General features: G+C 35.7%; 1 protein-coding gene across 3 annotated transcripts in view; it reads left to right on the plus strand.

The window, feature by feature from the left end:
* The window catches only part of LOC131432952 (mitogen-activated protein kinase kinase kinase 11), a 56,009-nt gene that overhangs the window by 34,878 nt on the left and 8,728 nt on the right, over positions 1–12,403 (plus strand). For all 3 annotated transcript variants that reach the window (XM_058599605.1, XM_058599607.1, XM_058599606.1), the window contains 2 exons: positions 5,420–5,867; positions 5,983–6,320. In XM_058599605.1, the coding sequence (XP_058455588.1) occupies positions 5,420–5,867; positions 5,983–6,320 (786 nt within the window). The remainder of the gene's footprint in view (positions 1–5,419; positions 5,868–5,982; positions 6,321–12,403) is intronic.

Raw genomic sequence — 12,403 nt, forward strand, 5'->3', positions numbered from 1 at the left:
AAGTAAATTTTTTGCTCAATTTTTTTATTCCTTTGTAATCTATAACATCTTACTTTTCACAGCAAGTGAAATAAATGTAGGTGCGGATGGCCATTTACTTGTACAGGTGTTGGATCCTGCAGCAATATTGTTTATTCAGGATATCGGTTTTTGTAGGATTTCGAAACAAAAAAATCGAACCACCATATTTCATTGATTTATTCTGTTGTTGTTATTTTTCGCTTATAATTCTAATTTTTGGTTAAAATCTGACAGTTATTCAAACCGTTATTTGAAAGTTATAACAATGATAAAAACATATTGAAACTTGTCGTTTTTAAAAATCTTTGGGAATCTTGAATCACTTTCCAAATTCAGACATTATAAACAACTAATAATAATGTAATGTAATAATGTAATAATAATAATAATTGGCAGTAAATTATCAAACGAAACGTGTAAAAAAATTAATTTGTTATGTTCAAAATAATCTAGAAGCAATAAAAATACATCGAGGAGCATAAAATTACGTAGTGGTTCCAAGTTCCTCACAAACTATGTTCTTCAAAATAGTTATCATGAGTCTGAGAACCAAATCGTATGCAAACAACTTTTTTACAGTGTAAATAGTATTCAAACACAGCGATTTTAAAGATCTGTTCACCTGCTTGATTTTATGCAAAAGTGTTGAAAACCCAATATATTTTTCAAATCACAGAAACACTTTTGGAACCTCAAAACTCATTTGATTCTCGCAGCACAAGATACGGCTAATCGACTCGACTGCTAATGAACAATTTAGATGAAGCTGACAGAATAAGATGCCAGAAGATTCGTTTGAGTCTAGTTTTTCTAAAATACCCCATGGTTCGAATTTTCCAACATTTCCATATTATTATTATGTTTGTAATGAATCTTGTTAGGAGCTTATAATGTTATAGTATTTCAAACACTGCTAGTAGATCTTAAAAAAAACGATCTTTAAAAAAATTTAAAAAGTTTTGGACCGAAACAAGGGTTTGTTGGCCCTTGTCAATTAGGTTTTGCACGTAAATTACATCATCTCACAAAATGAGCAGGATGAACGTTGTTTGACAGCTATCAGTGGTTTGTTTACATGTTCATTCCGTATAATTCAATTCTGTTCCATGCTATTCTTGTATCATTCCATTGCGTTCCTGGAGATAATTGAAATCATTGTATTTTACATTGAGAACTTCGATTGATTTCAATTATATGGTTTTGAGAAAAAATCGTGATGAACTTCGTTCAACTTCAAGTTCCGTACAGTCCACATACATACTTTCACCAAGGTTTTCAACGTAGTTTGTTGAAAGAGTCAAAACTTCCAAATTTCCCGAGTAGCTGCTTCAAATTGTGAACAGGTTTTTCTACAAGTTTGATCTTTATTAGGTAGTAATGTCATTTTCTTCCATCCAGATGCGAAAGCTTTGATGCTTCGAAACATTGTCAGTTTGAAGGACCCTATCTCAGGGTCATGTCAGGACCATTTTCTCGACCGATTTTAAAAGACTTCGTTTGTGAATGACACCAAAACACCACTGAATATTCATTTTATGTGCAGTATTACATATCGATGAAAATGCATCCTCACTGTACTATGTTGTGTCAACCAATTATATTTCGTAATGCGCTTCCAATCATTCAACGAAGTTGTTGTTTCTTTAAGTAATTAAAGAAAAACCGGCATAATGTCCGAACAATTGCTCAATCCTTAATATACCTAGCACCACTGCTGCTAGTGGTCGTAATATGATTTGACTTTCTTTTTTTGTACTAAAACGGTTGATCTGAATTATTTGGTCTCTTTACGTTAGTTACTCAGTTTAGTATGAAGATTCTTCTTAAGTGACAAACCATGTTCCGAAACTTACTGTTAAGACACAAAAACGTCATGTAAATTTTTTTTTGTTTGCTAATCGTCCACATCTTTTAAACAATATGAGATAGAGCGTTTATCTCTTCGGTAAAGTTTTTGGATTCGAGTTTTGTTCTAAAACATTGTCGAAAACACCAAAAACCTTTTAGTTAGACTTTTAAGTGTCTTTACAGTGAGTTTTGAAACATGACTTGTCACTTAAAAAGAATCTTCATACTAAGCTGAGTAAGTATCGTGCTATCGTAGCCAACATCTGGGGCATTTGGTGGGCAATCAGAGCGCTCAGAGTATGACAAACAAACATTCGAGCATTTCAAATCGAGTAAAATCTCAATTTCCTTATCGTAGTGATGATATTTTTTGATGGGGAAGTGCGGTAAAGGGTACTGAATAAACAAGTAGTTTGTAATATCCATTTTTTTGTTAGCTTCTTCATTATTTTGGTTTTTGCAGAATTATGCTGGCCACAGTTTCATGACGTCATAGCAGGGGGCTGTTGGAAACACTACTGTCACCTACTTGACTATTCGCCGCGATCTTTCAAAACGTTCCACCACGTTCCGGAATGATAACAAAACCCCCTGCTTGTTACATAAATATTCGAACTATAACAATTTAGCACTTATCACACGATTTCCCTAAGTGTTAGAGACAAATTTATTTCCATGTCGCATAAATCACATGAGAATTCGATCGGAATAAAACAATAATAATATTTCCATTTTAACCAAGAGCAAATAAAAAATCTAGCGTGAAGTGAATGTTGCACCAAAATATTGTGGCTCATGTGAAAGCGGCACAGTTCATATGTTAGCCTGTATATCTGTTATCTGTGGTTACAGAATAATAAAAGAAAGTCATATTACGTATTTATATTATATCATATTACGACCACTAGCGGCAGTGGTGCTAGATATATTAAAAATGAGATGTAAAACATGGATCAATAAGTCCCGAGACTAACAATGGAGAAAAATTTTTTTTTGCAAAATTTTTTTTATTCATCAACATAATCACCTTTTAGCGTGATACAATGGTTCCAACGTTTTTCCAATTTTTCAATACCATGTTTATAAAAAAAATTATCTTTCGCTTCAAAAAAAGCTTCAATTTCAGCGATGACCTACTAATTTGAGCCAAATCTTTTTCCCTGGAGCATTTTTTTAAGATCAGCAAAGAGCCAGTAGTCACTGGGGGCTAAATCTGGCGAGTATGGGGGGTGGGGAAGCAGATCAAAGCCCAATTCGTTCAATTTCGCCATTGATTGTTTTTCATTGTTTTGTTCATTGCTGTTTTTCTTCCATCGAAAGCAATCGCGGCACCCACTTGGAAAAAACCTTTTTCATGCTCAATTTTTCATGAAGGATAGTAAATACACTTCCATATGATATCTGTGTCATCTCAGCAATCTCACGGAGCTTCACTTTACGATCTTTCATTACAATTTTTGTCACTTCTCTCACATTTTCCGGTGTAACGGCTTCCACAGGTCTACCCGAGCGTTCCGCGTCATTTGTGTCGGTACGACCACGTTTAAACTCGGCGAACCACCGACAAATCGTTGCTTTTGATAGACAAGAGTCCGGAAAACATTTTTCAATCCATTGTTTCGTTTACACGGTGTTTTTACCCATTAAAAAACAATATTTTAACAAACTACAAAACGACTTTACTCCAAGCTCGATAACTCAGCTGTTTCTGGTCGGATCGACTTAAAATTTTGACCCGTTTCAAGCAAAGGTTAGTACTCTAGAAAGACGTGGTTACTGGTTTACTACGAGCGTCATCTCTGCTTTAGTCTCGGGACTTATTGATCCATGTGTTATATTTGGTGAAATTCCCCTTTTTGTCAGGTATTAACTTAAAATATCTATGATTTTTTTTTGTAAGTGACTGCATGTCACACAAAGAATTCTAATCATGGCTAACAGGTAGATTTGGGAGATCAGAGGTAAACAAATTGTATTGGATTGTAGTCACACTCGATTTCCTCTGATTAAACAACACTCTTTCAACACACTTTCTGATGTCCCGGAGGCAACAAGTTGCAACATACTGATTGCGTTTCACTTTTTATTTAGCTCCAGTAGTTTTTGAAATTTAGGAAGCAGATTGAGTTTGTGTTAGCTCAAATTATAGTTATTGATGAGAAGAGGGCTCGGCGAGTTACCCGCAATCTGTATTTTCAAAAATGTTCATCGATACTAATTCTCGGTTGATTTTTCAGAAGGCCGTAAGAGCCAGTGACAGTTTCTCTTTCGATTATGTGATGAAAAAGATTTTCTTGGATTTCACAGTTCGGTTTGAAAGTCGAAAGTTTCGAGCATCATTATATGCAAAGAGGCAAGTGATAAACGTGTAAACTGCTTGGTAGCGTAACAGAGGTATTTTGGCCACTTCATATATTTTGGCCCACCTAACAAACTATATGGATTCAATCGATCATAGGTAACCCATGTTGCATCAGTTTGAAGCTAATCACATTAAATTACCTATTGCGGAAGGATTTTTCAAAGATATTAAAACATTTGGTGGATATTTTTACAAAGTGGGCCAAAATAAAATCGATCCTGAAGCGGGCCAAAATACCTCTGTTACCCTAATTAATAGAAGACATGGGTTCCGTTAATGTTCTTAAAATTTGTCAGATTTTACTGTATTACAATGTAACCACCAGAAAACATCTTCGTGATATTTTTTCAATCATTTCATTTTCAAACTAAACATATTCGATTGGCAACTTAACGTAATGTAGGCGACTAACGACTAGCCGATCCGTTAAGATGTTTAAAAGTGTTACGACCAATTAAGTGTAACCATTCACCGATGTTTAGCAGCCAATTTGGTTTGTTCCAGCCTGTGACATAATTATCAGCATTTGTTGTTGACAACAAAGTATTTCATTAATAAAAGTTTCCCTGCTACGGAAGACACACATGACCAGCAGCAATGAAAACAAGCAAAGCCAAACCACAGCGTAATTCAACTAACAAGTTGGCCTGATTTATCCCCAACGTATAGTGCTCAAGCGTAGAAAATCCTATCGTTATTTGGTGTGATTAAGGTAATCCATCAAACCATGGTACCTGTTCCGGCAAACCCGCATCTCTTCGGTTCGTAAATGGTAGGAATATAAGACATCGTGAATCTTGCTAGAAGTAAATGGCCATCTGAGTCTGCGGACATGTGAACAACACATTCCTCCCATTATTCCTACTATCTCTCTAATGACGCTAATTAACACAACCACAGCATGTTAACTTTCCAATTAGCTGAACTTAATTTTCAACGCCATTAATCTTGTCACTTGTGCACCAGTCGTAGCATTAGATTCACCACTCTACTTATTAATATGCACTACTATAATAATGCTTCTGTAATTTCCATGTGTGCTTTCTGTATTGAATCAATACTGTTAAATAACAACTTATCTCGTCCCTTTTCGAAACTAACTACCCAATGCTCCCTAACCCTGTAGTGACTACAATGTATTATGAGAATAGTAAAATTATTGTAATTGTGGCTACATATTTGATCTAGATTACGACACCGATGAGTGGTACCCGCCTAGTATACCCGTTGTCGGTGACACGTCGTTGAGCTCTCCGTTATGCACTAGTTTAACCAGATTCAGTGGACTTCCCAGCACGATTCCGATGCCGACACTTTATGCTTCCGAAGGGCAGCGCAAACCAAAGTTATCGATTATAGAATTAGTTTTGTACAATATTGCCTCGATGCTGGCTGGTGTCGCATCTGGGTATGACGTTCGGATATCAAATGTTTCACCCGTTCATCCCAGGCTTCATCCGCAATCTGCGCTGAGTGATGTAGATCAGTCACAGTCTAGTCCTTACCGCAATCTGCATCAGCCACTGCTACAGATGCCTCTACCTTTAGATAATAATGTAGATCAAGTGTATTCGGAAGTAAATAACGACCAGGTTTATGTTCACAATACCTATCACGGACCGGTAAAACAGAGCAGGTGAGGGTTTGTTTTGTACGCATTTTATAATTGTATAAATGTTCTATTTGTACGACAGAATGGAACCTATCATTGACTAATGGCTGTTACTAATTCGATGAATTCTCCTTGTTAGGACGCCTTTGTCTTCGTTGAGCCCACGACAGGACGACCGACCGTTGCGTTATACCGATTCACCTCAACACTATTTACCTTCAACGATGTCGACAACCAGTGGGCTGGGATCAAATTACACGCCATCTGGACCGAGCTCTTCGCTGAGCGGTGGTGCTGGTACACAACCACCCACACCCTCACCGCGGAGAAAATCAAGCACCGCTTCCTTCATTGATTACGGAGAGCTGCCGGAAGAGCAGGAAAGTAGAGCCGGTCTCTACGTGCCTGGAGATTATACCAACTACCCTCAGCAGAACAGCAGCATGATTACAACCGGGACCAATGCTGGATATTTTGGTAAGTGAGATTTTAATATATAAAAATTTTTCTCAGTGCATTTTTTCCTGACTATTGTCGACAGTTTTTAATGTAAACATTTTTTATTCCGAAACATGGGTTTTCTCTGAAAATTGTATACGAAAATGTAAAAATTTATTTATTTGAAAATGTATTCTGCTGCATAATAAGCATTTTGTTGACTGTTTTATGATGCTGACTGAATTGTCCGGTATTACTCAAAAATGCTTTGTGAAAATTATTCTGACTGTCAAAATGCTATGTGTCAATTATTCTGAAATGATCAAAGCAAAACTTTCTGTAATCTATTTAGTAATATGTTTTGAAAACTACCACGAATATCCTTAAGCGATTGTTAATGCACCTAGTGGTGTGATAATGCCTTTTTTTAAATAACTATTTATTGGAATATGAGTTAAAATTAAATTATTAAGATTTAAATTGGGTGTTCAGCCACAAGTGGTGACTTTTCAGCCCTATTATATATGATTTGGTTTTTACCATGAGAACATCATTTGCTTCCGCAATTCTGAGATTTTTGTGTAGGGAAAATTCTAAACCTACTTGTATTGTGTCAATGTGATAATGCCTTTCTCTTACCATTCAAACAGTCTCATCAAAATATTTATATGATTATATCTTCGAAACAAAATTGTTAGTCTTGAGCATTGTGAACATATCAAATAACCTAGTAGGAGCTTATCAAATAATTGAGAAAGTTACACTTATACCATTATATCTTATAGCTACTTGATCGTTGAACTTGATAACTGAAAAAATAGTAATTTTCAAACTTGCTTAAACTTGTTGAAAATGGTCAACATGGTTAAAATATAAAAATCTCATTCGCTACCATTACCGCTACCGTATGTCTTGTATAAGCGTTGTACTCCTGGGATTTATCGAAAATTTGCTTCATGGTTACATTTGACCCCTTGTTGGTCGGCCCTTACGAAAATCGTCTTAGTAATCGCCGACGGAGAACTTTCCCAGTTGTCAGAATAAAACCCGATATTTTGGACATAATATGGTGCAGAGCCTCGTAACTAGAGATTTGGGAACACTGCGTGTGAATGACCCCAAGTAGCACACACTTCAATGACACAAATTCATGGAACAAGTAGAAGAATTTGCAACGTGCATTATACCTGCTATGAAACCTGAAAAACGTAAGAGGCGGAGCTTTTGCGACTTACCAAGGGTTGCCAAACAACTTCTAAGTAACGAATATTTGATTTGATTCAGCGCGCACATCAGTCACAATGAAACTGAAAATATAAGCTTGTGTCAAGTTGCAATTTGTTGATGTTTGTTCCATTCAACATTTACGACTAAAAATTTTCATCCGATAATCAGAGTTAAAATATAGAATTCAGTCTTGTTTACTAACTATATCTACTCAAAATCTAAGTGCTACTCGATATTTATGGTGAAATTGATCTTTGTACTTATTGAAAACGTGCGCGCCGTCGATATTTTGGGTTTCAGAACATCGACATACAAAATAATATTCATATTTTTATGCCCATCATATTAAATTTACAGCTAATGAGTCGAAATGTGTTCACATAGAACTTTTTGCCTTTCTCTATAGAAAGGTATTAGAATTGCTGAAAAAACCGACTTTCGAACGGAGCCTCGGAGACCCATAGTGTTGTATACCATTCGACTCAGTTCGATGAGATCGGAAAATGGCTGTGTGTGTATGTGTGTGTGTACGTGTGTGTATGTGTGTGCACTTTTCGAAGATATTTTTACCGCTCAATTTTCTCAGAGATGGCTGAACCGATTTTAACAAACTTAGGCTCGTTTGAAAGCTACTATCGGCCCATTGATCAAGTTCATATGACCAAATTGCTGTGACTTCTGGTTCCAGAGATATAATGGTATAAGTGACGTAACCGACAAAACACGTTGATTTTTACCGCTCTTATATATAAGGGTGCCAAAATACACAGAAAGAAAAGATGAAACTTACATGACATGTAAACCGATAGTACCATGAAATAGTCATCAGTTGAAACGAAAATCTGATTTAAAACCATGATTGATGTAAAATTACATCAAAATTCATTTATTTTTTCATTGAACAAGACTGTATATTTACGAACCGCTTCGTTTTGTAATTTAAATTTCCATTCAATTGCCTGCTCCAAATATGTGCATGAAAATAAATGAAAAATCACAAAATATTTTTATCTGTGTATTGGGATCACCTCTATTTTCGTAAAGCTCTAGTGCTCAAAAGTTTAAGCACCTCGTAAAAAGCCCTCATGCAAAATTTGAGCTAAATCGGACATGCGGAAGGGGTGCTGCTTGGCGGTAAAGGTTTGTCTATTTTCGATCTTGAAAAAGCACCAATAGGGGGGAGTACATGTAATTACCAAAATCGAAAATTTTTTTGATGTTAAAAGTCTCAAAACTGCATAAAACGTCGAGATTTAGTGTTATCTCGAAAAAAAGTCGATTAAAAAAAAATTTTTTTTCGAGATGACACTAAATCTCGACGTTTCATGCAATTCTAAGATTTTTGTCATCAAACATTTTTTTTTCGATTTCGTGAATTTTATGTACCCCTCCCTATGGTGATTTTTCAAGATCTATGAAAATTCCACTAAGTGGACTAAGAAGGGTTTTTGCCTTTCTCTATAGAAAGGTATTAGAATTGCTGGAAAACCCGACTTTTGAACGGAGCCTCGGAGACCCATTGTGTTATATACCATTCGACGAGATCGGAAAATGTCTGTGTGTGTATGTGCACTTTTCGCAGATATTTATACGCGCTCAATATTCTCAGAGTTGGCTGAACCGATTTTAACAAACTTGGGCTCGTTTGAAAGATACTGTCGGGCCATTGATCAAGTTCGAAGATCAAATGGCTGTGACTTTTGGTTCCGGAGATATGATTGTATAAGTGACGTAACCGACAAAACGCGTTGTATTTTAACGAGCTCAATTTTCTCAGAGATGGCTGAACCGATTTTAACAAACCTATGCTCGTTTGAAAGGTACTGTCGGGCTATTGATCAAGTTCGAAGATCAAATGGCTGTGACTTTCGGTTCCGGAGATATGAATATATATGTGACGTAACCGACTAAACGCGTTGTATCTATACGCGCTCAAAAGAAAATTTTTTTTGATGCCAAAAATCTTAAAATTGCATGAAACGTCGATATTTAGCGTTATCTAAAAAAAAATTTTTTTCGAAAAAATTGACTTCTGAGGCTTAGAAAAATTTCGGTATTTTTTTTAAGTCCCAAAAAGTCGATTTTTTCAAAAAAATTTTTTTTCGAGATGACACTAAATCTCGACGTATATGATATATGAAAATTCCACTAAGTGGACTAAGAAGGTTTTTTTTTAGATTAGCATCACTCTTCTCATACAAATTGGCAACGCAAATGTCAAGCACTAGTTTGGAAAAATGATGCTTACTGTGTGACATAAACACTGAAGCATGCTTTTGTGAACGACTCGAATCAATCTGAATCAAGTGGTGTCCAAAATAGTATCTAAAATTATTTAATAAAAGTATGAAATATATTTTCATGAGACTGTTATGAAAGAAGAGAAAGGCATTATCATACCATTAGGTGGATTAAGAAGGGTTTTTCTGATTAATATTAGTTTTTCATATACCAAAGTTATTGCATTGCATTTTTTTTTTGGAATTTATTGAATATACGCACATGTACCGGCGAAAAATTTGCGTATACGAACAGAGTTAACTGTAATCAATTTTTTTAAACTGAAGGAATTTTCTACTTATTCTACTTATTGATTTAATATTATTGTTCGGGATAATGTACGGAAACTTTCAACAAACACTTTAATTGTATTCCTTTGTTGCATCACAACGAATACGATAACCGATATGAAATCATTACTTAACTTTGTCTTGTAGTGTGTCACTTTTTCATTGTCACATTTTGTTACGGTGACTAGTTGGTGACTAAAAACAGTCAATGTGAGCACGATAGAAGAGTTAGATTACCGAAAAGTTACGTTGAAACTTATTGCAACATAGTATGATAAAATTTCAATTCGTAACATTATTTTGACTTCATTGTCACCATCATAATACGACTTGTTTCGTTGTGTTTGCCATGCGATAATAATGCAGCAACCGTTTTATTTTATTTTTCTATGAACAAGTTACATGTGCTACTTGGGACGGTGTTTTTTTTATCTAATCCGCGAAATACTTCAGAAAAGTCGTGAAAATTGTTGTATTTATCGGTTTAGATTAGTGTTGCTCTACGTTCACTCGCTTTTTCCTTTCTTAATAGAAAGATATTGCTGGAAAACTACGCTTTCGAATGATGTCTCAGAGACCCATAGTGTTATATATATATATATATATATATATATATATATATATATATATATATATATATATATATATATATATATATATATATATATATATATATATATATATATATATATATATATATATATATATATATATATATATATATATATATAATATCAATTCCGGTTTCGGAGATATAATGGTATAAGTGACGTAACCAACAGCAACCCCCTAATTTTTGTAGAGATGGCTTATTTTCATTTTCAAGATACCGTTAATTTGTGGATATTTTGTCAAGAAATGTCTGCAGTTTTTTGGGAAAAATATTTTTGACTTATCAGTGCATAGCAGTTCAGATTGAATCAGAACTAATTGGCTCAAGTAACACGTTCCCCTAATATAATAAAAGTGATACAAACAAACCTCAAGTAGTTATAAGATCATGTACAGTATATACAAAAATAAATGGTAGTTTTCAATGCTATTTATTGCATTTAATGCCTTTCTCGTATCTCTCATATTCTTATATATAAATGTGTGGTATTCTTCAAAACAATTTTCTTCTATTCTTGAACGAAAATTCATAAACTAGAATAACATACAGCGCGAAACAGTGCTCGGGTCGGTTAGGCCATCTCTGAGAAAACGAAGTAAGTTCCACTGTTGCAGGTACCTACGAAACCGGAATACGGCAGTCGGTATAATTGAAGTTGGTTCGAGAAAAGTGACTGGGATCCAGTTTGGAGTCTATGCCTACAATCTCAGGTCGATAATCGAAAGCCTGGAGCCAAGAAAGCTGAAATTAATTAGTTTGGTCATCTACTGACAATGACCAATTGGAATAGTTTTGAGGCAAGTTTAGAAATTATTTTACCCGACGAACGATCGTTAGTTGGTTTAAACCGGATATAAATAAATGATATAAAAAAGAAATTATTTTTCTTTTTTTAATTTGCCGCTTTTAGTGACGGTATAGACATTTTAATAATCTTGTCCATTTAATTTCAAAACATAATGTCGGATACGGTTGAAATTCAGGAATTCAATATGGAACCAGAAGTCTTTTCATTTGAACCGAAGTTTGTGTAAATCGGTCAAGTAAAGCGATTGATCAACTGCTAACCGACCCAACTGATCAACTTAAACGCTTGTTCGAGCACTTCGAACCACTTTTCCAAGTGCCAGCCAGGCTACCATCACCTCGGCATGACCCGCCTAGGGTCAGGCGTATCACACGCGTGAATACCGTGGCTCCGTCATTGCTGGAGATACAAACGGCCATTCAAAGCATGAAATCGAATAAAGCCCCAGGTCAGCCCAGATGCTCAAAGCAGACCCCATGACATCCGCTCAACTGTTGCACAATTTATTTCGTAATATCTGGGACACCGCAACTTTTCGGGTCGACTGGATGCAGGGTATCTTAGTGAAGGTGCCCAAAATCGCGACCTGACTATATGCGATAATTGGCGAAGCATTATGTTGCTGTATACCATTCTAAAAGTTCTATGTAAAGTAATCCTATCCCGGATCCAGGAGAAGATCGATGCGACTCTCCGACGACAGCAGACTGGATTCCGTGCCGGAAGATCCTGTGCGGACCATATTGTCACGCTCCGTATCATCCTGGAGCAAGTCAATGAATTCCAAAAGTCATTGACTACGACAAAGCTTTCGACAGAGTTCTGCACAACGGGGTCTTGTCTGAACCTATCCGGGTCGTAGCTGGCGTGAAGCAAGAATGTATTCTATCACCGCTACTGTTCC

This window comes from Malaya genurostris, chromosome 2 (genome assembly GCF_030247185.1).
Source record: "Malaya genurostris strain Urasoe2022 chromosome 2, Malgen_1.1, whole genome shotgun sequence".
NCBI lineage: Eukaryota > Metazoa > Arthropoda > Insecta > Diptera > Culicidae > Malaya > Malaya genurostris.